At 43.1% G+C, this 27040-nt stretch overlaps 1 protein-coding gene and 1 long non-coding RNA gene across 4 annotated transcripts in view; one reads left to right on the plus strand and one right to left on the minus strand.

The window, feature by feature from the left end:
- The window catches only part of LOC121281733 (solute carrier family 26 member 9-like), a 107043-nt gene that overhangs the window by 71200 nt on the left and 8803 nt on the right, over positions 1 to 27040 (plus strand). For all 3 annotated transcript variants that reach the window (XM_041194646.1, XM_041194647.1, XM_041194645.1), the window contains exons 14-19: positions 5111 to 5180; positions 10868 to 10960; positions 13198 to 13308; positions 14402 to 14674; positions 17050 to 17104; positions 22103 to 22248. In XM_041194646.1, coding sequence (XP_041050580.1) covers positions 5111 to 5180; positions 10868 to 10960; positions 13198 to 13308; positions 14402 to 14674; positions 17050 to 17104; positions 22103 to 22248 — 748 coding nt within the window. The remainder of the gene's footprint in view (positions 1 to 5110; positions 5181 to 10867; positions 10961 to 13197; positions 13309 to 14401; positions 14675 to 17049; positions 17105 to 22102; positions 22249 to 27040) is intronic.
- The window catches only part of LOC121281734, a 56085-nt gene continuing 47976 nt past the window's right edge, over positions 18932 to 27040 (minus strand). Inside the window, exons 2-3 of the long non-coding RNA XR_005943919.1 lie at positions 19675 to 19765; positions 18932 to 19020 (exon numbers count right to left, since the gene is read on the minus strand). This is a non-coding gene — a long non-coding RNA (uncharacterized LOC121281734). The remainder of the gene's footprint in view (positions 19021 to 19674; positions 19766 to 27040) is intronic.

The raw sequence follows: 27040 nt of genomic DNA on the forward strand, positions 1-27040 counted from the left end.
TCTCTGTTAGAGAGAGAGAGAGAGAGAGAAGTGGTTCTATAGCTTGTGGGCATCACTCCGCATCAAGCATGGGGTAAGACAAAGAGGCAGGCCTCCATGAACTACCACGGCTGATATGGGGATTAGACCACATTGGCATCATTCTGCACCATTCTGTCACCATCCAGGCAACTAAGCCGAACCCCCACCAGTTCATCCCTAAACCTAATGTCTAACATGGATGGTAAAACCACTGTAGGAAGGGCGGATAGTTAGATGCTGGAATGACCTTCTTCTCTGGGTCAAATATTCCCTTTCAATGCTAATGAGAAAGATCCCATCTTACATTTGTCTTATTTAAGTCCTCATCAGGCTCCTGTCTGCCATCCTGAGAATGAGGATTAATGAGGATAGGATAGTCAAAGAGAAACTATTTCCTCCAGTGGGTGGATCCAGAACAACAACAATTAAATTTATATAGCGCCTTTAACATATTAAAATGTTAAAATATCCCAAAGTGCTTCAATGGAGAACAAAATATGACACTGATCAAACGTTTGGTCAAAGAGGTAGATTTTGAGGAGTGTTTTCAAGGAGGAAAGTGAGGTAGAGAGGCGGAGAGGGTTAGGAAGGGTATTCCAGAGCTCAGGGCTGAGGCACCCCAATGGTGAAACAATAAAATCAGAGATGCTCAGAGGCCAGAATTAGATGAGTGCAGTCATCTCGGAGGGTTGCGGGGCTGGAGGAGATGACAGAGAAAGGGGGAGGGGTGAGGCCATGGAGGGATTTGAGAAAAAAAGATGAGAATTTTAAAATGAAGACTTTGCCTGACCAGAGCCAATGTAGGTCAGCAAGCACTGGGGTGACAGGTGAACAGAACTCGGTTCGTGTTAAGACACGGGTAGCAGAGTTTTGAACTGCCTCAAGTTTACAGAGGTAGAATATGGAAGACAAGGGCAATTAGGGATGGGCAATAAAGGGTGGGCCCAGCCAGCAACATCCACATCCCGTAGATGAATTTAAAAAAAAATCCAGGAGTGCGTTGGAATAGTCAAATCCAGAATTAATGAAAACATAAATGAGGGTTTCAGCAGCGGATGAGCTGAGACTGGGGCAAAGTTGGGCAATGGTATGAAGGCAGAAAATGGCAATCCTAACAATGGTGCCAATATGAAGTTGAAAGTTCACCTCGGGACACCAAGGCGCAACCTTTAAAATTAAAGCCAGTCCGTTCAGGGGTGATGTCAGGAAGCACTTCCTCACATAAAGGATAGTGAGAATTTGGAACGCTGTCCCTCAAAAATCTGATGAGGCTGGGAGTTACGTGAAAAGTTCAAAACTGAGATTGACGGAGTTTTGTTAGGTTGAGGGGCATGGAGCGCAAAGGGGGTAATTGCAACTAAAATACACATCAGCCACGGTCTGATTGAATGGTGGAACAGGCTTGAAGTGTTGAATGACCCTCCTGATCCTAAGTGTTCCACTCTCCCTTCCCCTCACCATGTTCTCCCCCCCTCTCCCCACTTCTCCTTCCCCTCATCGTATTCTTCTGTATTCAACAAAATACTCCAGATGGATGAACTGTGCCTGATGCAAATGCTTCTGAAGAAAATGAAATTAGTACTTGGATCTAATGCCCTGCAAAAGCAAACTTCAAATAGGGTTTACAGCGACAGCTGAATCATTTCCACAGAATTTTCATGCGTTTCTTTAAAAACTGATCTGGGGATTTATTTATTTATTTTTTAATCCCACAAAAATACACCTTTTCAGATTAGTTTTGCCAGCTGCTTTTACATTTGTTTTTGCATAAAGTGAATCCCCCAGAAATCAAAACAAAATGAAAGAGTATGAAACAGGCGCATTTAGTTTGGAAATAATTTCAAAGGGCAAGGCAGGGACAACCAAACAGCCGATCTAGGACCCCTTGGCCTCTTCTGCAGTTCAGACGTGACCGAGATTCTCGTTTGTTTAATCTTTTTTTGTCAATAGGTAGGATCAAGACACAAACTCCTTTCTTCAATGACTTGCATCCTTAAGATGGAATACAAAATAACGACAAACCAGGCAACAAGCTGTGAAAATATCAGCTTGATTCGAGAACTCCTATATTTTATTTTTCTTGGCTTCGGGGAGAAACCTCAGCAAACATGTTGCTCCTCATAGCAACTTACAACGGGCTAGACTGCTCCATAACATCCTGAGCTCCATTGACACCCAATAAGAAAGAACTCTCCAGTAAACAAAAGATAATTGTCAAAAGAAACCAGGGGTGAAATGAGGACATTTTTGTTTTTGAGCCCAGAGAGGTGTTTTGATCTGGAATTCACTTGCTGAAAGGGTGGTAGAAGAAGATTTAACAGTAGTTTTCGAAAGTTACTACTTGACTTGAAAAGGAAAACATTGCAAGGCTATGGGGAAAGAGCAGGGCAGTGAGACCAAGTGGGTGTCTCTTTGAAAGAGCTGGCACAGGTACGATGGGCTAAATGGCCTCCATTTGCACTGTATGATTCTAAAACGAGGGCCCGGCTACTACTTTTTATGGCCTATTTGGGGAATACCAATGTCCTTATGCTTTTAGAATTCTGGAGGAAAACTATGTTTAACACGAACAAAAAAAAGAAAACGGCGGATACAGAATGGCCAGGAGCTGGACTATTAATTGTTCTCTGTCAAACTTCAAACTAGCCTCCCCCGCATTTCCACAGATGGAATTAATGACTGCATGCAACCCTCCAATGATGCAACAGGCAGAGAAAAGCACTTGAGACTTCATTTATTGGTTGAGAGTTTTTTTTAACAACTTCACAAAATATCAGCAGAGCAATTTCATTGTTTGCCTCGGTGTATTTTAACTTGAAGTTTTCAATGCAGGAAGAGTACTTGGGGGAATGTACCATATATAGGAAAATACTGGGGTTAACTGAAGCACATATATGGGAAAATAGTGGGGTTAACTGAAGCATATATATGGGAAAATACTGGGGTTAACTGAAGCATATATATAGGAAAACACTAGTGTTAACTGAAGCATATATATGGGAAAATACTGGGGTTAACTGAAGCATATATATGGGAAAATACTGAGGTTAACTATACCATATATGTAGGAAAATACTGGGGTTAACTGTACCATATATAGAGGTGTGGGATTGTGTCAGGTGCAGGGAAAGCTGTGATTGGGGAAACTATGTATATGCAGAAAGAATATTGGATGACCTGTGTCACGTAGAGCAGCAGTAATGGGGCAGACTGCAGTGGAATGCCATACCACATAGAGGAAAAAGACTGAGGATGAGTCAGGAAAGTGTTTGCTGTGCAAGTGTTTATTCCTGAACAAGATGCCTCCAATCCCACACTGCCCCATCTCTCTGTTTACAGGAGTAGTTAAATCACTGGACTAATATTCCAGATCTGAGCTCACAATCCAGAAAATGTGAGTTTGGATCTTACCATGTCAGTCTGACAATTTTAATATAATTTTTTTCAAAAGTGCTAAAAATGAAATAGTGGTGTCTGTAAGCCTGACCATGAGGCTATCAAATTTTAGAAACCCAACTAGTTTATTGAAGTCCTTTAGAAAACGAGACCTGTCACCCTTGTCCAGCTGGCCTATACGTGACTCCAGTCTCAGACTAACCTGGTTGACTCTTAACTGCGATGTAGCCCAGTAAACCACTCCCATATCCACATCCGGAGAATGAATTTAAAATCAACTGGATTGAAATTCAGTCAGAATTTTCAGCAGCTAATTTTTATAAATAATCTACCAGCAGTCGGATAAAAGAGGATCCTTCGCTTGGGGTGAAATCAAAGGGCAGAATTTTGCCGTTGGTGAGCAGGGGGCGGGGCCCACTCACCGATGTGTAAAATGACGCAGGATGATGTTGGGTGGAACCCCCGACCTCAATGCACCTCATTTATATTTTCAGGAAGGTGGGAGCGCAGCAAAATCAGCTGTGGGCCCGCCGACCTGTCAATGGCCAATTGAGGCCATTGACAGGATCATTTAACCAATTAAAGGACCTGCCCGTCCAACCTTAAGGCTGCCGAGTCGGCCAGGGGCCCCGGCGGGGAATAGAGAAAACATGAAACCTCATCCAGCAGCGGGATGAGGTTTCACGCAGGGTTTTAAACAGTTTAATAAAGTTTTACTGTATTTTATGGACATGTCCCATCTCGTGTGACGTTGTCGTATGAGGAGGACATGTTAGGGATTTATTTTTCTATTTTTAACTTTTTTCAAAGTGTCAGCGATCCCCCTGAAGCTGCACTTAGCCTCAGGGAGATGTGAGCTCTTTCATGCACATGCGTGAAAGAGAGCGCACACTTTTAGGGAATCCCCCCCCCCTCCTCGCCCGCACAGGAAGCGCGTAGCACTTCCCGCCGGACATCACGCTGGGCGGGCCTTAATTGGCCCACCCATGTAAAAATGGCGGCGGGGCCCGCTTCTCTGGCAGGAATCAGCTCCCCGCCCACCGGAGATTGGGTTGGGCCCACCCACCCGACAGGCAGAAAATTCTGCCCTAGGTGTTTTACCAGCAATGTGATAATGACCAGGTAAATCTGTTTTTGTGATGTTGATCGAGAGACAAGTATTGCCCAGGGCACCAGGGAGAACCCCCCTGCTCTTCTTCAAAGTAATGCCACAGGATTATTTACATCCACCTTCAGCAGATAGACGTGACCACGGTTTAACATGTCAACTGAAAAACGGCACCTCCAACAGTGCGGCACTCCCTGAGTGCTGTGCTGGACCGTCAGCATTGATCCTTGTGCCCAGGCCTAGGAGCAGAGCTCCAGTGACTCAGAGGCAAGAGTGCAACTGAGAATTGGCTGACACTACTGCATGTGCGGGTTATCTCCCAAACTTCTGACATGATAGCAATGACTATATTTCAAAAGCACTTTATTTCCTGTAAAGCACATAGGGAGTGTTCTGAAGTCATTGTGTAAATGCAAGCTCTTTACTTTTAAAAGCATGCAGCTCATTATGGAGAAATGTCGATGCCATATTTAAGTCTGGGCTATGAGTGTCATTCTTGTTCATGTAGATGTTACAGGAGAGTTGGGACACAGAGAGCCACTCATACCTTTCCTGACATGTTTCTCTCTCTACCTTTCTCCCCAGTCGGAATGGCCATCTCGTGGGACAGATAGGATCCGGTGACATTTACAGAAACCCCAAGATCTATGAAAAGGTAAGGATGTTAATTAATGCATTAGACAGGCTTTATTCATATGGAATAAAAGCAAAAAATGTTGGAAATGCTCAGCAGGTCTGGCAGCATCTGTGGAGAGAGAAACAGAGTTAATGTTTCAGGTACTAGGAGCTTTTTCTGTTTTTATTTCAGATTCCCAGCATCTGCAGCATTTTGCTTTTGTATCAGTTTTTCACTTTATAATATTTAACTGGTATGTTATTGTACTTTTACTTGGAAACTATAGTTGAAGAAATTAGTGTGTGAAAACTTAAATAGCAACATGATTGTTTCAGCGTGGACAACCACCTGTTTATTTTGACTGTGTTGGTGCCTCTACAACATTGTACTGACCAACATTGTATGCATGTGTACATCAAGGCTGGAACTTTCTGGCCTCATTGGCGTCGGGTGTCAAGGTGGGCGTGGGGGGGACAATATGGCAAGAAAGCCAAAAATCGGTTTCACGCCGGAGTGAGAGCAAAGCGGGATCATCCGAAGGTGTCCACCATCATTGGCAGGACACCAATCCTGCTGCAGGCTGGTGGGAACCCAATTCGCATCCTGCTAATGGGATGCAAAGTAAGGCCCAAGCAGAATCACCCCTCCATGCCAGGAGGTGTTCCATTTCCCTCTCTCATTGCTACTGCAGGAACTCACCCATGTCTACCACAGTGGAGGGCAGGTCTGCTCACTTCTCTGCATTCTGCTTGACCAGGGTCTCCATGGCATCCACCTTCCTTCCCATGAAGACCTCCAAATACACACATATGGGCAGCTCTTCATTGGAGAGCACGCGGACGCACTCTTCTGACTCGCGTACCACTCTGTTGAGGGCTTCCAACAGCTCTGCGTGATGTTCCCCCGCCTTCTGCTGACTCTTCACGATGAATTGGAAGGCCAAATCTAGATGCTCATCATCTGACTTGGACCTTACAGATGCTTCTTCCGCAGCAGTCCTCCGAGAGCCAGGGAGCCCAGTCGAACCTGCTGTGGACACATGTCCATGCGGTGACCACCAGATTGTGAACCTGAGCCTGCTCTAGATCTAGGCCCCACCGAGGCGTGCGTCTCTGCGCTGGTGCAGGGTGTGGGTAAGCGCTGTGACATGTCTTCCAGGCTGCTTATTTCCAGCTCTTCAATGGAGGAGGAGGTGTCCTCTTGGCTGGAGGTGAGGACCTGGATGGAACTGAGGGACTGACTGGCTGAGGGTGTCGGTCACTTGGCAGAGCTCCTTGTGAACCAAAGTAGAGATAATTAGTGCATGGCAGCAGAGTCAAAATCAGGAGAGAGAGACACTCACAGTTGTGTTGAGAGAGGGATGATGTGGTGCAGGATCCTCACGAGGGTGTTCATCGCTGACCTCACCATCACCGCAGGCAGGGTCCATGTCCTCACCAGTCAGCACGATGGCACACTCCTCAAAGTGAGTGAGGGGCTTAATGTGGGCCATTCCACCCCTGGTCTGGGACCTCTCCCTGCTGATGTGAGCTTCTCCTGCATGGAAACAGATGGAGAGAGTGTGAGCAGGACACATGGCACCGCATGGAGTGTTTGTATGGTGAGCGGAACCACGGACAGGATGAGGACACGAGCTCCAGAGGATACGAGCCTGATGGAGATGTGAGGCTGTATGAGAGAGTTAGTGGTGTTGTCCCCTGAGGTGTGAGATCCCTGTGGATGTGTGATAGGTTTGGGAGCGTGAGTGGAGGCGATTGCCTTACACTGACGGAGTGGATGAGGCCATTCATCCTCTCCCTGCACTGGAAGGCTGACCTCCTCTGTGCCCCGTTGGTCCTGACTGCCACTTCCACCAGGCCAGATTGGTGACTGATGGACCTCCTGCGGTCAGAGTGGGGGTAGAGGACATAGCAGCAGCCCTCCGCTGAGGCCAGCAGGTGCCCCAGAGAGGTGTCACTAAATTGGAGGGCTGTTGTCTTCTTTGCTTTCAGTGCCATCTGTCAAATGGAGCTGTCCTGGCCTGTAGACATAAAGTGGGCATGCGCTCTGGTGCCCAGAGTGAGCAAATGCCAAGGTCACAGCAGGGCTGGAAATTCCGAGCCCACCCATCAGCAATCTGGACCGTTTCCCGTGAATGCATTATTAATGAGGCAGGAGGCACCGGGAATGGGACGATATGGCATGAAAACCCACCATGGCGACTGGCAGCTAAAACAGCTATTTACCCGTCCACTACCGCATTTAATGCAAGTCCGGGACGATTCCACCCTGAGTGTTTGTCTGCTATTTTGGGCTGCAGTAATTTCTTGGCTTCTAACACACTTGACCTCATCCTCACCAACCTGTCTGCCGCAGATGCATCTGTCCAGGGCAGTATCAGTTGGAGTAACCACTGCACAGTCCTTCTGGAAACGAAAGTCCCATCTTCACCTTGAGGATACCCTCCATCGTTGGATGTGGCACTACCCCCGTACTAAATGAGATAGATTTCAAACAGATCTCGCAGCTCAAGACTGGGCATTCATGCTGTGGGCCATCAGCAGCAGCAGAATTGTATTCAACTGCAATCTGTAACCTCATGGCCCACTCTTTCAATATCATCAAGCCAGGGGATCAACCCTGGTTCAATGAAGAGTGCAGGAGGGCATGTCAGGAGCAGTACCAGGCATACCTGAAAATGAGGTGTCAATCTGGTGAAGCTACAACACAGGACTACTTGCATGTCAAACAGCATAAGCAGCAAGTGATAGGTAGGGCTAAGCGATCCCACAACCAATAGATCAGATCTAAACCCTGCAGTCCTGCCGCATCCAGTCGTGAATGGTGGTGGACAATTAAACAACTCACTGGAGGAGAAGGCTCCACAAATATCCCCAACCTCAATGATGGAGGAGCCCAGCACAGCAGTACAAAAGATAAGGCTGAAGCATTCACAACAATCTTCAGCCAGAAATGCCAAGTGGATGATCCATCTCAGTCTCCTCCAGAGATCCCCACCATCACAGATGCCAGTCTCAGCCAATTCAATTCACTCCTCATGATATCAAGAAATGCTGAAAGCACTGGATACTGCAAAGGCTATGGGCCCTGACAATATTCCAGCAATGGTACTGAAGGTTTATGCTCCAGAATTAGCCACGCACCTAGCCTAGCTGTTCCAGTACAGCTACAACACTGGCATCTACCAGCAATGTGTAAAATTGCCCAGGTATGTCCTGTACACAAAAAGCTGGACAAATCCAACCCAGCCAATTCCTGCCCATCAATCTACTCTCTATGATCTGTAAAGTGATGGAAGGGGTCATTAACAGTGGCACTTGCTTAGCAATAACCTGCTCACTAACGATCAGTTTGGGTGCTGCCAGGATCTCTCAGCTTCTGACCTCATTACAGCCTTGATTCAAACATGGACAAAAGAGCTGAATTCCAGATGTGAAGTAAGAGTGACTGCCCTTGAAATCGAGGCAGCATTTGACCGAATGTGACATAAGGGAGCCCAACAAAACTGAAATCAATGCAAATCAGAGGGAAAATTCTCCACTGGTTGGAATCATACCTAGCAAAAATGAAGATGGTTGTAGTTATTGGAGGTCAATCATCTCAGCTTCAGGACATCACTGCAGGAGTTCCTCAGGGTAGTGTCCTCGGCCCAACCAACTTCAGCTGTTTCATCAATGACCTTCCTTCCGTCATGAGGTCAGAAGTGGGAATGTTCGCTGATGATTCCACACAAATTTGACTGAATGTTTTGAGGAGGTGACCAGGTGTGTAGATGAGGGTAGTACAGTTGATGTAGTTTATATGGATTTCAGCAAAGCCTTTGACAAGGTCCCACATGGGAGACTTATAAAGAAGGCAAATGCACATGGGATACAGGGTAATTTGATAAGGTGGATTCAGAATTGGCTTAGTTGTAGGAGACAGAGGGCGGTGACAGAAGGGTGCTTTAGTGACTGGAAGCCAGTGACCAGTGGCATACCACAGGGATCTGTGCTGGTTCCCCTATTATTCACCATTTTTATAAACAATATAGATGACTATGTGGGGGATAGGATTAGTAAGTTTGCGAATGACACAAAGATTGGCTGGGTGGTTAATAGTGAGGTTGAGTGTCTTGGGCTACAGGAAGATCTAGATGGGATGGTCAAATAGGCAGATAAGTGGCAGATGGAACTTAACCCAGAAAAGTGTGAGCTGATACACTTTGGAAGGAGTAATTTGAACGGCATGACACTAGGAAGTTCTGAGAAACAAAGGGACCTTGGTGTGTGTGTCCATAGATCTCTGAAAGTGGAGGGGCATGTTAGTGGGGTGGTGAAAAAGGCATATGGGACACTTGCCTTTATCAATCGAGGCATAGATTACAAAAGTAGGGAGGTCATGTTGGAGTTGTATAGAACCTTGGTGAGGCCACAGCTGGAGTAGTGAGTGCAATTCTGGTGGCCACATTATAGGAAGGATGTGATTGCACTGGAGAGGGTGCAGAGGAGATTCACCAGGACATGGCCGGAGATGAAACATTTAAGTTATGAAGAGAGGTTGGATAGAAGCAAAAAACTGCGGATGCTGGAAATCCAAAACAGAAACAAAAATACCTGGAAAAACTCAGTAGGTCTGGCAGCATCTGCAGAGAGGAACACAGTTAACGTTTCGAGTCCGAATGACTCTTCAACAGAACTAAGGAAAAATAGAAAAGAGGTGAAATATGAGCTGGTTTAAGGCGGGGTGGGACAAAAAAAGCTGGATAGAGGGCCAGTGATAGGTGGAGATAACCAAAAGATGTCACAGACAAAAAGACAAAGAGGTGTTGAAGGTGGTGAAATTAAAAGGAATGTGCTAATTAAGGGTAGAAAGCAGGACGAGACAACCTTGGATAGACTTGGGTTGTTTTCGTTGGAGCAGAGAAGACTGAGGGGCGACCTGATCAAGGTGTACAAGATTATGAGGGGCATGGACAGGGCGGATAGAGAACAGTTGCTCCCCTTAGTTGAAGGGTCAGTCACAAGGGGACATAAATTCAAGGTGAGGGGCAGGAGGTTTAGGGGAGATGTGAGGAAAAACCTTTTTACCCAGAGGGTGGTGACGGTCTGGAATGCGCTGCCTGGGAGGGTGGTGGAGGCGGGTTGCCTTACATCCTTTAAAAAGTACCTGGATGAGCACTTGGCACGTCATAACATTCAAGGCTATGGGCCAAGTGCTTGTAAATGGGATTTGGTAGGTAGGTCAGGTGTTTCTCATGAGTCGGTGTGGACTCGATGGGCCAAAGGGCCCCTTCTGCACTGTGATTCTGTGATTTTTCAGGTCAATAGACACGTTAACAAGCCTAAATTACCTTGAATCATTTATTTATATATGGCGGGTGGACTACTGATTAGGCTCTCGTGCACCCAGTGTCTTATGGGGATGAGTTCAAGGGTGGGTGGAAAGGTGTTGGCCTAGCCTATTTTATGTGCCCCCCCCACCCCCCCTGCTGCCAAATACACACCCATGGGATCATGTAAAATCCAGCACGATAATAGAGGGATTGTTCTTGGAGTTTTGCGCAGCTGTTTTTAGTAGTAGTCTACTTGTCCAATGGTGTTATTTATTACCCCAAGTATATTACACTAATCAGCTTACTATTTATTTATAATAAATTATTAATAAATTTAAGAATGAATCATTGACCTATTTGTTTTTAAAAATCCTTAATTAGTAACTAAGTGATCATTGCATTCCTCTTCCAGGCAAAAGAAATCAGTGGAATAAAAATCATAACCTACTGCTCCCCGCTGTATTTTGCCAACGTGGAATTTTTCAGGAAAAAAGTGATTAAAAAGGTGAAATATCTACATTCTTTTTAATCTTGAAGTTGTAAAAGAGATTCAAGTTACAACAATTCAATACGTAGAAACATTGGCAGTCTAAATGCCCAGAAAGAATCAGAAATATAATATAACTTGTGATCCTGAACTCGAGACCTTTCATGGAACCTCTTCCATCTGCTTGATCTCGAGAGAATTGTAAATTGGAGGTTAGCACCTCCAATCGTGAATCAAGCAAAACTGCAAAATCCCTAACTAATCTTCTGCGCTCCCTTCCCTTAGCATGACATTTATCCGACTCCAGCATTAATACATTTGGAACCAATTTTAAGACCTGATAGGTCCTGCCTTGAGGTCTGGCCCCTGCATAATGATTGGCTGTCCTACAGAATTTATTCAAGCCCATCAGATTTTGGATTCGTCCTGTGGGATTTCTTCAAATTACTAGCACGCAGCGCGGGACAGCTGAAAGCCTATTTGAGTTTATATTTTTTTGTTTGTCTGCTTCAATTGCTTATGTTTACATGTGTCCTTCCCCTGCAGAACCCACAGTTCCACACTTGAGCTAACAGGAAGTCTCAAGTGTTTATGGGTTTCACACAATAAACGAACAAAGTTGTAAAATTCAATCCTCAAAACCACTTGGATAAGTCTTTGAAAAGTAGATACTAAAAATGCAGTTTGACTTCCGCACTTACTGTAAGTCATTGGCCTGATGTTTTCCTATGCATGACATAAATACCCGAACATTACAAACCAGGAAATCCTCCAGCTTTCTGCAAACATAAATGATCATTTCCTCAAATCACTGGTGCTAAAAATGTTAAGGTGATCATAAAATGGACTTCCCCCCTTTATCATCGCAAGCAGCAAACACAGGACATTAACTAGCTGCGTAATTCATGAACAAACTATCACTGAGAGGATTACACAGAAAGAGCAATGGGAAAGAACGCCTTGCATTTATATAGTCCCAAAACACTTTATAGCCAATAAAGCACTTTGAAGTGTAGCCACTTCTGCAATATAGAAAACATGGCAGCCAATTTGCAAACAGCAAGACCTCATAACCTGCTTTAGTGGCCTTAGTTGAGGGATAAATATTGGCCAGGACACCAGGGATAACTCCACCATCCCTTTTCCCGCTGTTCTAACAAATAGTGCCATTGAATCATTTCCATCTACCTGAGAGGGTAGAGGGCACCTCGGTTTAATGCCTTACCCAAAAGACAGCAACACTGACAGTGAATCACTCCCTCACTACCGCACTGGAGTGTCAGCTGAAATTCTGTATACTTAAGCCTCCGGAGTAGGACTTGAACCCGCGACCTTCTGGCAAGAGACTGCCAACCACTCGGCCACAGCTGACATTATGAACTCATGTTTTCAGTGATCATAGATTCAACAGTACAGAACAAAACCATTTAGCCCATTGTTCTTTAGCCCTAGCTTTTCAAACTGGAGTTCTCTTCTCTAATCCATTTGCTGTGTCTTTCTCCACACTATCATATATTGTCACATTTTAAATACGCACTCAGTTCCTTTTTCAGTGACATTATAGTATCAATAGCCAATCATTGTAATGCATTTTACTAACATCTCGTGATAAACTCTTCCAATTTCCCTCTTTATTCATCACAGTATCTTTACAGAGCAGAAGAAGGCCATTCGGCCCATCAATCTGCACTGGCTCTCTGAAAGAGCATTCCATCTAGTCCCATTCCTCACCTTATCTCCGCTTGCTCATGTGGTAATGTTCAGTTTATACACTTCCATCACCAGTGGGTCATCTCCTGCAATCTCCCATTTTTTAACATCTCAAAACATTCACTGATTTCAAAAGCATTTATTAGATTTGTACATCTGTTCCAAGTTAAAAATCCTTTATGTTTAGAGCCTTCAACAACCGTAACAGGAGATTTCAATTATCCTGTTTGATTTGCATGCATTCACAGCACTTACAGAGCAAAACTGAGCATATTCCTTTGGCTTATACTGGCAGCCTGTCCCTGTGTGTGTGTTTGTGTGTGTGTCTGTGTCTGTGTCTGCGCGCGTGTGTGTGTGTTGGGGGTTGGGAGGAATGGTCTGAAGCGTGTGTGTGTGTGGGTGTGTGTGTGTGTGTGTGTGTGTGTGTGTGTGTGTGTGTGTGTGGGTGTAAGGAATAGTAAACATAAACAAGATAGGCTCTATAATGAAGCACAGGATATCTCTTCTTGTTAAGCCATAGCTGGGTGATTCTCTCTCTCTTACAGTCGGGATTTGACCCAGTGAAGGTTTTATTAGCCAAGAAAAAGTACCTCAAAGCTGCGAAACGGGAGGAAAGGGAAATAGATACTAGAAGACAAAGTCATCTCTGCACCAAGGTAAGAGTGGGCGTAATTGCGTCAATAGACGGCTGCCAAGCAAAGTTGTGTAATTAACTGCATGAAGATCCCGATCTCTGTAGCATGAGCAACTCTTCCCACATTCCAAAGTAAAAGAGTTACAAATGGGGGAAATACACAGCAGGCCCGATCGTAACGAAACCGAGGAAGTTGTAATGTGAAGGTTTAACCTCTTCAGGACTGAATTTTTTCTCAGGAGCAGGAGTGTGAAGGGATGCCTGGTATTCTGTTGGCATGGAGATGATGGCTTGTTGACAGTTTCACAGGTAGATCCTTAGTGAGAATGCAGCTCATTGAAAGCTTAGGGCTGTTCCTGCCCTAGACTTTGCCACCCCACCCCACCCCACCTCCCCCACCTGCCCCCAAACCTGATCCCTTCCCAACCATTTACCGAATACCAGGGTGTTGATGCTTCCGTGACTGGTGGGTGCCTCTTAACACCCAACATTTCACTTCCACTTGTCAGGTCCAGCTGCTGGGTCCAGGCTGGAGGTTGATGGAGTAACACAGCACACTGCCCTGGTCAGCACGGTTTCCCTGCTGGCTCAGCTCCCACCACTGCTCTCAGCACCCAGCTCAACCATACCCTCACCGCCCCCCCACCCCACCCCACCCCACTAATCTGAGATAAAATCAGGGCCAACATTTCAAGCACATGTACAAGCCTCGGTCAGAATTTCTCTCCAGATCCCTCCCTTATTTGTTGGGTCACCTGCAATCCCAGCTTTGGTTTCAGCAAGGTTTACATTGAGAAGGCATGGATGTTAGAGCAAACCTTTACAAATCACCAGTCAGACCTCAGCTGAAGTATCGCAACCAACTCTGGGCACCATACTTTAAGCGGGATGTCAAGGTGCCAAAGAGATTAACTAGAATGGTATCAGCAATGAGAACAGTTAGAAACTGTTCTACCAATACCTCCTGTATTGAGTTCTTCCTTCCCCTCTTCCTGTCCTTTGTTCCAAATCCATTAAAGCATTTGTTCGTCCTTTCTGACTGATCTGCTGTGTATTGCCAGCATTTTGTTTTCTCTTGTTTCACTAAACCTTTCTTTCTTTTATGTGTTTTACAGCAAGTGTCCTTACAGGAGCTGGTCAAAGAGGTGGATGCTGAAGCATCTATGGACTGTAATAATAACTCAGTGGGTGAAGCTCCCAGAATATCATACATCACAGTCAACACCCCGAATGGATTACATGAGGGAACGCAGAAACCTGCAATAGATGTGGAGAATACTGAAGATCCCATTAAACTTGCACACCCCATAATTGACACGCACACCCTTATCTTGGACATGACCGGAGTCTGTTTTGTGGATCTTATGGGAATTAAAGTACTAGGAAAGGTAAGTATCGACTTTAGCCAACTGAAACGCAAGCACTGTCCTATCCCATCACTGCGCTCCCATGTCTGCAGGAACTTCTGTGTTTCACAGGGAAATCATCTGGTGTTTGGATAAGGAAAGGAGGATAAGGAATTCAGGGCACCCAGCAGGTATATAGAGAGAATGATAGAATTTGTTCCTGTACCTTTTCCTAAGAGAATATATCATAGCCAGCAAAAAAACCTATTCATTCTTAGAGAAAACTGAAAACATAAATATAAGGACTAATTCAATAATTGTTTAGAGAATCATGGCTATAATATTGTAGATCTATCTCTGACCCTGTTTCCACTCTGGTAGCACAGAATTAATCGTATAATGTTTTGCACTTATGCAGCAGTGGGATGAGACTTGGGCACTGAAATTCGCAGGTGTTGGCTCCACTGGCACAAGAGTAAAATTCCTGGCTGGCTTTGCCCAAAGTCATCAACTCCAACTCTACTTGCAAGGATGGAGTCACTTGCATGGCCAAAACAGGTGTCTCGCACCTGCAAGAGGCACTGTCCTTACCAATACTTCCTTGAAAGGAAGAGTGGTCCACAGCCACTTTGTCTTAGGTGCCCAAAGGCCCTATCTAAGCTGAAGACAAAACTTAAATAACATTCCTTCAGCTCTGAGTGCAGCCATCTTCCCTTCAGGCCAAAGATAGGTGATCACCTCCCAATTATTTGCCTTACTATAGTAAAATGGGATGGGACACAATCAGGGAACGAGTTGCACTGGTGCCTTAACGGTGGATGAAATTCCTGGAAGAACTCATTTAATCTCAATGATCTCATAAACTTCTTAAAGGGTTTGACATGGTAGACATTGAGAGGTGTTTTGTCTTGGCTGGGCAGTCTAGAACTAGGGTTCATAGTCCTAGGATAAGGAGTCAGCCATCTAGGACTGAGATGAGGAGAAATTTCTTCACTCAAGAGGGTTGTGAATCTTTGGAATTTTCTCCCCGTTCAGTCTTTGAGCGTATTCAAGATTGCACTCAGTAGATTTTTGGACATTAAGAGCATCAAGGGACATGGTGATAGTGCAGTAAAGTGGATTTGAAGTAAAAAATTAGCATGATCTTATTGAAAGGCAGAGCAGGCTTGAGGCCATATGACCATATGGCCTTCTCCTGCTCCAATTTCTTACATTAATATAAGGTAGACAGAAAAATTTGTCCATGCCCTGATGGTGGGGTTCAGCGGGGTTGTTGGAGGTGTGAAGGAAAGGGGGGAGGGGACCCCTGGGGGAGAAGGTGACAGTGTCACATGAGCTGGGACATGTCAATGAATTTTAATAAAAATTTTTATTAAACTTTTAAACCCTTCATGAAACCTCATCCCGCCTGCGGATGAGGTTCCATGAAAAATACGAAAGCCGCCTGGGCTCTTCGCCTGCCCACCAGCCTTAGGTTTGGACAAGCAGCCCTGTTAATGAGTTGAATTGGTATTTAACTGGCCTTAACAGGCCTTTGACAGTTCGGCAGGCGCTCAGCTGACTCCGGAGTACGCCTGCCAAACTGAAGATCGGAATGACACGTGGTGACATCAGGACTCATGGTCCATTTGTCCCAAATTCCTACAACTTGCCCTTACCTCCCAGCTAGAATTTCAGGCAGCAATCTGCCAAATCTCCCCTCCCATACTCTTATAGCCTCAGAAATCTCTCCAGACTTTTCCTGGTTGTGTTCAGACTGATGTAATCACAGGAAAATATACAGGAGAAATCAGCAGAAGAATAGAGAAAAACAAAATTACAAAAATGGACGCTGTGGTTGTTTCAGTGAAAAATACCTTCTGTTGTGCTGCTTGCTAACATATTTCACTAAAGATTATTGAACAACGATCATACTTAATAATGAAAACTATTCTCTCTGTCCATTTAATGAATCACATTCATTGTGTTCTGGTGATCCCTTGCCAATTAAAAACATTCTGTAAGGCTTTTCAATTTAATAATTGAATTTTTTTGAACAACAAACTTTAAAATATAGAACTTTGAATGTGATGTAAAAAGGCAAATATATGATCATTTATATTTTGCTTCATCGCATCAAAAATCACTTCACACACAATTAATTATTTTGATGTCGAGAGATTGGTGTTACTTAGGCAAGTGCAGATCCATTTTGTGCACAGCAAGACTCCACAAGAGCAATGTGATGAATGACCAGTTGATGTTCTTAGTGGAATTGGCAGAGGGGAGAATAAGGTGAAAGGATAAAATGATGATATAAAATGCAAATGAAGCTATGTGGCCAAAAAAAAGTCACTTCATCTTGTTTCCTATGTTGGATTGTTTAACTTACTGCAGAATTTCATCTTCTGATTTTTTGGAACCTTTTGTTTATACAGATGTGTTCAAATTACAAGAAAATTGGCGTGACAATTTATCTGGCTGGTATACGAGGTGAGACCATCTATAACTAAAATGTCATCACTTAAATTATAAATGATGTAACATTGATTAGCCTCTTATCAGATTTGGTTTGTGCTCATCAAGGTGAAGATGTCCATGTTGGGGGATATTACATTTCCATTCTGGGCATCCAGCATTATTGTCAACTGCTCCCAGATAAAGTATAGCATGATTAGACATTTCTTCTCCTCTTCTCCAATTAAACCCAATGTTATGACACAGCAGTTGGTAAAGGCCAAGTTGTTTAAATCCCAGAGGGAAACTTGAACAACTGTCGTAACCTATATTTTCAATTGGTACGTTTGAGATGCAGCTCTGAATTCAGAATAAAACAACCAAGCCTCAAGAGGCTTTTATATAAAACTAAATTAGACATGTATTAATTCAACAACAAATTAAACACATACACATGTCTGCAAATTACTACCAGAATAACTTTTAAACAAGTCCCAAAATTAATCACTCCCAGGTAAATCTTCACCAAGGCAACAGTAACCCATAGACTTCAAACTGACACCAGGCAAAGCACATTTGACCTTACAAATTCAAAATGAGGTTCCTTGGAATTTGGTTTCTTTGCAGACACAGTTGTAGGCTTACAGGCTAGTTAGATCTTCAATGCCTCTGACATACACACACACAAACTCCTTTCTGTTTATACCTAGCTTCCCCTTTGAATGTAAATTTTCCATTGTATTACTAGGTTGTTTTCAATTTTACCTCTCCAAACAAGAATCCTTCGTTCCATCAATTTTATTAGTAATATAAATACATTGCCTGGTGCCTCCCAAGTAGGTGTAAGATTTTACTCATTCTTTTGAATGCTTTGTTCAACAAATGCAAATTTACACTTTCTCTTCACCTCCTCACGCTTACCTAATTAACATCTCAAAACTACTATACACCAAAGCACCCAGACTAGCTGGCTTTAATCCAATTGAGACACACACATAGACGCAGACCCTACTACAATTCCAATTTGAAAATAATTTTCAATAACATTATAGACATTAATACCTCTTCATGACACCCGACTAAACCCAAGCTCAGAATAGTATTCTCAACTGCATCAGTGTGACAATTTTCACTTCCCACAATAGCCTGTAGCCTCTGAGTCAATTTGATACCAATCAGACCTAAATTACATATACAAAAGCAAAATGCGGCAAATGCCTGACATCTGAAAGAAAACCAGTAAATGCTGGAAATACCGACAGGTTTGGCAGCATCTGTGGACCGAGAAACTGCATTAACATTTTAAAAAATTTATTGGTCATTTTTAAAAATTCATTCATATGATGTGGACATTGCTAGCTAAGTCAGCATTTATTGCCCATCCCTAATTGTCCTTGAGAACTGAGTGGCTTACTAGGCCATTTCAGAGGGCATTTAAGATTCAACCACATTGCTGTGGATCTGGAGTCATATGTAGGCCACACCAGGTAAGGGTGGCAGATTTCCTTCCCTAAAGGACATTACTGAACTAGATGGGTTTTTACAACAATCGAGAATGTTCATCATTAGACTTTTCATTCCAGACTTTTTTTTAATTGAAGTCAAATTTCACCATCTGCCGTGGTGGGATTCGAACCCTGGTCCCCAGAGCATTGCCTGGGTCTCTGGATTACTAGGATAATGCAGGACAATGAAGTTCTCTCTCCACAGATGTTGCCAGACCTGTCGAATATTTCTAACATTTTCTGAATTAGAGAGAGTTCTGTGCAATGGGTGTATGCTCGCCATACCATTCTTGACTTAATAATAAATGCAATAACAGTAGCAAAGTAGTACAGTACCTTGAAGCATCAACATCCTGCATGGTGAAGTAATAGGACTTGGGTTCAGGGCCACCATTCTCTACACAGCAAGTTCCTGACCTTGGCCTTTTGTATAGAAACCAACCATGTCTTCATGAGGAAGGAAAGAAAACGGGAATAAGATTGTCTTGTGTTTTCCAGTCGTCTTGAGCAGCATTGCTAAAGGCTTGGAAGCAGGGATCTGTCACATATACTCAGTAGAAAAAGGCACATTATTACTGTCCTTACTGTTTTTCTTCTTTCCCTGTGGAGAAGCAGCTTAGCCTCCAATCAACATCCAGGACTTGGCTATGTGGGCAGTGGGGGCCATGTTTTGGTTTGAAAGCACCTTAGTTATGATATTGGTCTAGAAGCTCCAGTCTCATGAATTTAAATGCGAACTTGCGAAATTGAATTATATAAACCAAGTAATCTGTGAGCTAGGTGATACCAATAAACAACAAAAAAAAAATTGGCACAAATGCTGCAGATTGTCCTTAACTGCCCCCCTTCACCTTCAGTGAAGGGAACTGTCACCTTTTCCCAGTCTGGTCCATATATGTGACTTCAGTTCCACAATATATGACACTTCATACAAAAACAATTGCAATTCAAGAAAGGGGCTCACTACTAACACAAGGATGGGCAATAAACCTGCTCTTGCCAACACCACCCATATCCTGAGAACAAATAAAAAGAAACCACAAGCATCAAGAGGCAGAGGATGAAAATAACAAAATGTTCTAATGTGAACATTCACTGCACCTTGCAAGGGAGGCCTGTAATTTGTCTTTGTCACTGAGCACTGGCATTCTGAAGCAATGTTGAACATCAGATCAATTGAAACAGAGTTGACCTGATAAACACAAAGAATATAGTGATCAGTTCAGCATTTTTTTTTAACAACAAAGCTGATTCTATATACTGAATTATGTTGTACCGCTTAATCGTGGGCCAATCACAATGTCAGAACCGAGTCATATGAATGTTCAGCAACTTAGCATTTCACCTTCTCATGCCAATGAATTTATGACATGTTAGCGGGTTTCGATTTTAAACTTGTTCTAATCTAATAGCAATGACTACTCTTATCAGAGGGTTTTTCAGCAATAAATGGCTCCTGCACTTTGATTAAACACCTTTGACCGCAGCATTAGCATGGATGTGTTTTACTGACTTGTTTATACACCATATTACTTCATCAGTATTCATAGTGGACAGTTATTATGTATTTATACATTATGTAGTAAATACATGTGCCTTGCTAGACTGGAAATGTCCTGGCACTCCATTATTATGGTCTGACTCTACAAGATATAGTCATAGTTACTCACCATATGTAAAACTTTGCTCATGAACAATCACTTAATGATGTTTTGGAAGCATCAAATGCTTATTCTAGAGGTAAGTTTTTGGAATTTCAGTGGCTTTAACCATCGCTGGCTGTAGGTGACCAAGTCAATACAATCGAGTGAAAAAAAGCTCACAGCAGAGTTGTACTTGCCTTTCCTGGTATCAACTCCTGATCTGGCTGGTGAAAATGCCACACTGTTATATTGGAGTTACTCATTGAAACAAGAATCAAGGTATATTGCTTTGTAGAGCAGAAAGCCCCTACCTCTAGCCTGTGTTATACCTGGAGGGCTTCATACTAGGGTAATCTTCCATTTCCTGGTCTTAAAATCCCATATCTTTATGAGCACAAAAATAAAACAAACAATAGCTTTTTAAAAGCATAGCTACACTTGTAAGAAGAGGATAATTATCTCTGTATTTTGATCTGTATCAGTGATTATCTGGAGCATCATAGTATTTACAATACGGAAGCTGGTCATTTTGCCTAACAGTTCCACGATGATGTTTATGCTCCACATGAAGCTTCTAATTCATTCTCCCTCACGTGTTTATCTAACTTCCTCTTAAATACATCTGTGACATTCGGCTCAGCTGATCTTTGTGGTAGCAAGTTCCGCATTCTTTCCACTATCTCGGTAAAGAAGTCCCTCCTGAACTCCCTATTGCATTTATTTCCGGCTATCTTATATTTATGACCCCCAATGACTCTCATCTCCTCTGCAAATGGAAACTTATCGCTTACATCTATCCTACCAAGAGAGAGAAGTCCCAGCCTATTTAATCTTTCAATGCCTATTGAAGGTCTTCTAATCTGTCATCATGAACTTTGCCATTTTGAAGTGAGTTTTTCCCAACATAATGAGCCAACCAGTGAAATTAGTGATTAAGGAAGCGACCGTTAAATTTATTACCGCGTTCAGTCATTGAGAAGAGTCAATTCTGAAAAACAATGGGCAAAATCACTAAAAAAAAGCATGGCAATCAGGGACATATGAGGAATAGAATTGTGAATATTATGCCCTTTATTAGAATTCACATCGTAATTCATTCTGTTTTATTCATGTTAGCATAATGTGGGTTCCATGGCTTCAGCTTCTCCTAATATAGACAAGGAAAATACAGTAGCGATAGAAGCTGAGCAGATGAGAACCATAATACCCTATCATTTTATAACTCAGTGAACTTACGCCTGTCTAACTATCTGATAAAAAGATATACAGATCTGGGATCATTCATCAGTGTTCAAGTCACTTCATCGAAACACAATCTATTTCCTCTGTAGAAAGTTTGGCTCATCCCCAAAATTCTGGGCAGCTAAATTGAAAAAAAATCAACTTCTAAACATGGATTCAAAATTCACCTGAGCTTTGGTTCAATTCCACTTTACCACAACTGAACGAGCGACATCGAATGATGCAGCACAGAAGAAGGCCATTCATCCCAGCATGTCTGTCCTGATTCTTTGAAAGAGCTATCCAATTATTCCCACTACCCTGCGCTTTCCCCAAAGTTCTGCAAATTGTTTTTCTCAATTAGGTTCAATTACTATTCCAGGTTGGCAGTCTTCCTGAGTTACCACAGCCCAGATCTGATAGAAACGTTTCTCATCATCTCAGCCATTTGGCATTACTCGGCCCGGTGACCTTGTTGATTAAGTGAGGTGTGGTGCCTGCCACTGAAATGATAATGGTATCACTCTGCACAAACACACTGCAAGAGAGGGTAAAGAAGAAAAAGGGTTTTTTGAAGACATGAGACCTTTTTTAAGAGGGATTCATTTTACTGCTTTTGAAAACAGTCCATTTCTAATTTTATTTCTTTTACTTTTGTACAACAGATCAAGTATATGAAGATATTGAGACTGGTGGAATGTTTGATGAGGGTGGGATAGAACGCAGTTGTCTCTTCATTTCAGTGCACGATGCTGTCCTGTACACATTGGCAAAGACAAGTGAAAACAGACAGGATGCAGCCAAGGAAAAAGTAAAGAACATTTTTTTTTTCCCAGGACTTCTTGTTTACATCTTAAAATTTGAAAGAATGCTTTAGTCCTTATGCTTGGATAAACAGATTATGACGGTTCCTCATAACAAAATTAAAATGATTTAAATCCAGGGGGTCATACAATGCTGTAAATTTAGTGGGTTTGGTTTACGATCCTCATCCCATTAGATCACCGTCTTACATTCGCTAAGTATTATCACTTATTGTATTAAATAAATCCAATTATTTCCCTTAGTAATTTTACTTCTTGAAGTATTTTCAGGGCTATTTTGGAACCCAATTTAGCACCAGGTAACACCAGGTAAACAATATTACAAATTTTTTCTTTCCCTAAATTGTAAATTGGTGAAATGAGCAAGTTGCTTTTAAAGGGCCGTGGATGAAAATGGCCTGTCTCAATTAAACAGGTCTAAAAGCTTGAGGGGATTACAGGTTTCAGTGAGACGCCAGCAGAGCTCTGGGACCAGATCACCTATCCATATTCTTGTCTGAGAGTTTGGCGTGTGCTGTACATGGGGCTGGAGAGGATAGAAAATGAAAAAATAACAAGGGAGACAAAAGAAAAAAGTAAGAGTAGCAGAAAACTGCTGGATAGAATGTTAACAAAAATGCACAATAAATCGAACAAATATCCTCAAAACTAATTTTAAAAGACAAAAGTTAATAAATGAATGGCAAATGTTTTCACTTTTTGATTAAAATATAAAATTTATATTGAGCAACTATATGAAACATGCCCTAACCTAAAAATCGAATACACTGAGCAGTGTCTGAAATTACTCAAGCAGCACCAGTGTCTGAGAGGAATAAATAAACTTTAAGGTGTAAATGGAAATTGCCAGTCTGACACAATGCACACACAACTACTCAAAGTCATTGAAATGATCTCACCTAAGGACACTGAACAAATAGTACACAGCTGTGTATTTCACAGTGTGACAGTGCTGAACAAACAAAGTGGTATGTGGTTGGAAATCTAGCCCTTAGATTACATCAATGACCTGAACTCAGACACCCAATGCCAGTGGTAAAATGTTTGTAGATGACCCCATACTAGGGTGGGGCGGGAGCAAAGTAAGTTCAAATCAAGCACAGGAGGCATGGGGACCTACAAATGGAGTTAGGTAAAATGTGTAAGTGGGCAGAACAATTTTAGCACCAGATATGTGCAAAAGGTGCTGAGCTTTGTAGGAAAACCTATATACTCTGTGTCCTGTATCCAGTTTTGCTCAGCAAAAAAACAAGAGAAATATTCAATCCCTGCAAGGGAAGAATCATGAGACTGAAGCTCATTGGTACGTTAGAGTAATTGAGGGCGTCCTGTTTTGAAAACAGGCAACGGTGATATTAAATGTACAGAAAAGTATAGTGAAAAGCACTGGTAGGAAAAGGTAGCTTAGCACCAACTTGCTGACAAACAAATTTAAGACTGTGGTCAAGAAGAGTTTCTTTATACAAAGAATAATTAAAAAGGAATAATTGGACCTAATACAAGAATAGGAGAGATGGAAGTTTTTGTTCAAGAACTTACTGGTTGATGCTATGCTAGGATTGTAGCTGGTCAGAGCTCAGATAGCCTCTTTAATATTTGTGTATCTCGTGAACCAATCATAGGTCACAGAGCAGCCCCAACACAGGTTTCTAAACTTGACCACCACCTATTGGTGAAAGTTAGAATAACAAATTCCAGTTTATTTACCCCATGCAAAGGAAAGGGCATTTGTACTGAATCTCCACTAACCAGTACTACACTGCTTTGAAAGAAAGAAATATAGGGCTGAGTTTTCAAAGGGGATTTAAGAACCCAACAGCCAGATGGATTCCCGGTTCTGACCCCGTACCTCAGCTGCTTAAATTCAAATGGACTAATAGGCCAGGAGGCAAGCAATTGGCACCCAGTTAGTGGTGCCAAGTGTCCCCAAGAGGCAGGAGCTGTCTGTCTGGTGCCAGCGACAAAGGCAGGCGGCAGCCATGTTGGAGGCTGCTACTGTCTTGCCGGAGAGCAGGCAGGTCCTCAGAGGGCCAGCAGCGTCAACAGGGATGAAAGAGGCCATGTAGAAAAAATGAAGGAAAAGCTCTATAGCGCCAGCACAAGTAGTTCCATTAAAAAACAGTTTTAAGGCAAGGACAAACATATTTTATTTGGCCCCACGGTGAACCTAGCACCTGTACTCACACATTAACCAATACCATTCTGCAACAGACAGGCCCCTTAACAAGTTCCTTAAGGAACTTAAGAGAGCATTAAATAGTGGTGAGCAGGTTTCACATTCCATGCTCTGCTGGCCATTTTAAAATTACAAACTGTTCCACAGGTGTTGGGATCGCTGGCCGATCACTGGGACTGTGATTTTGAATATTTAGGCTTGGGCTGACAAGTGGCAAGTAACAAGTGCCAGGAAATGACCATCTCCAACAAGTGAGAATCTAACCATCGCCCCTTGACATTCAATGGCATTACCATCACTGAATCCCCCACTATCAACATCCTGGGGGTTACCATTGACCAGAAACTGAACTGGACCAGTTTTATAAATACTGTGGCTACAAGAACAGGCCAGAGGCTAGGAATCCTACAACAGGTAATTCACCTTCTGACTCCCCAAAGCCTGTCCTCCATCTATAAGGCACAAGTCAAGAGTGTGGTGGAATACTCCCCACTTGCCTGGATGAGTGCAGGTCCCACAACACTCAAGAAGCTTGACACTGTCCAGGGCAAAGCAGCCCACTTGATTGGCACCACGTCAACAAACATTCACTCCCTTCACCAGTGATGCACAGTGTGTACCATCTATAAGATGCGCTGCAGGAATTCACCAAAGCTCCTTAGGCAGCACCTTCCAAACCCACGACAACTACCATCTAGAAGGACAAGGGCAGCAGACACATGGGAACACCACCACCTGGAAGTTCCCACACGCAATCCTGAGTTGGAAATAAATCAGCTTTCCTTCACTGTTGTTGGGTCAAATCCTGGAACTCCCTCCCTAACAGCACTGTGGACTGCAGCGGTTCAAGAAGGCAGCTCACCACCACCTTCTCAAGGGAAATTGGGATGGGCAATAAATTCTGGCCCAGCCAGTGAAGCCCGTGAATGAATAAAGAAAAAAATTGCGCCCTCATCAGGTCCCGATCCCATGACCCTTTGAAAATCGAGCCCATAGTATCTTTCACAGACACTGAATTACTTATTAATGCAGTCACTTCATTAGTATTAGCATGTCTACGCCACCTTGCAAAGGGATTAACTGCTGCCGGCATTTTCTTCATTTTTTTTAGCCTTAACCAAAATTTAAAATAACAAAATTCCAGTTTCCATGGCAATGACACTCAAGATAGTGAGAGGCCGCTCAAAATCTATCTGCAGACCCTGACTGGGTATTCTCTCTGCAGTGTCCTGGTGCCTGGGTGTTTGCATGGATTGGAGTACGTCAATAGAAATTTTTGAAACAAACTTCAAGTAACAAAAACTGAAAATGCTGAACTGCAACCGCAAACCTACCAACATCTGTTTAAAAAAATTTTTTCCAGCACTTTCCCTTTTTGAACGCATAAATTAATAAGTCAGATTATGTTTTAATCACGCATGAGAGACTTGGCAGGGGTCGTCAAACAGGGAGGGAAACACTGGGGTAGATTCACCTCATCTCCTGCCCTGAGTTCTTTATTCTTTCACAGGATGTGAGCAGCAGCATTTGTTGCCCATCCCTAATTGCCCTTTAACTGCTGGGCCATTTCAGAGGGCAGTTAAGAGTCAATCTCATTGCTGAGGGTCTGGAGTCACAAGTAGGCCAGACCAGGTAAGGATGGCAGATTTCCTTCCCTAAAGGACCATGGTGAACCAGATGGGTTTTTAACAACTATCAATGATAGTTTCATGGTCACCATTGCTGAGATTAGTTTTATATTCTTGATTTATTAATTTAATGTAAATTCCACCAGTTGTCCTGATGAGTTTCAAACCTATGTCACTGGAACATAATTTGGGCCTCTGGATTACTAGTTTAGTGATATTACCACTATGCCACCATGATGTTAGGACAACTGGTAGAAAACACCAACTGACTGCCTTGTTCCAACAAAAGATCTGGTCCATTTTGAAGTACAAGCTTCATTTATATACAACCGGCAAGCTGTGGGTGGAAAACATCTGCTGTAGGGCAGTCCAGCTGGCTCAATATTGGCCAATCTGCTGGTCTGCAAGGAGGTGCATCTGAAGACGGGATGGTCTCAAGGACAATGGGGTGTCCAGTGAGGGCGTGGGGAACTTCATGCAGCACTGGCCCAGGTTGTTTTTAATGGATCCCAGAGAGGCACTACTAATCCTCTCGGTCCTAAAAAAAAACTTCAAAACAGGCCTTCGCCCAGTGGTAACACGCTTGCTTCTGAGTCAGAAGGTCATGGGTTCAAGCCCCACTCCAGTAATTTGGTCACATCATCTAGGCTGACTTCCACGGCAGTGGTGGGGGAGTGCTGCACTGCTGGATGTGCCATCTTTCAGATGAAAGTTAAACTGAGGCCCTCTCCAGCGGATGTCAGCACTATTTCAAAGAAAGGCTGGGAGTTCTCCTAGCCCAAATTCATCTCTTATCTAACATCACTGAAATAATTATCACATTACTGTTTTTGGGAGCATGCTGTGCAAAACATAGCCTCTGCAATTCCCTTACAACAGTGACTACACATCAAAAATACTTGTTTGGCTGTCAGGCTCTTGGGAAAATCCTGAGTTCATGAAACGTGCTATATAAATGCAAGTTCCGACTCCCGG

Source organism: Carcharodon carcharias, chromosome 9, assembly GCF_017639515.1.
Source record: "Carcharodon carcharias isolate sCarCar2 chromosome 9, sCarCar2.pri, whole genome shotgun sequence".
Classification (NCBI taxonomy): Eukaryota; Metazoa; Chordata; class Chondrichthyes; order Lamniformes; family Lamnidae; genus Carcharodon; species Carcharodon carcharias.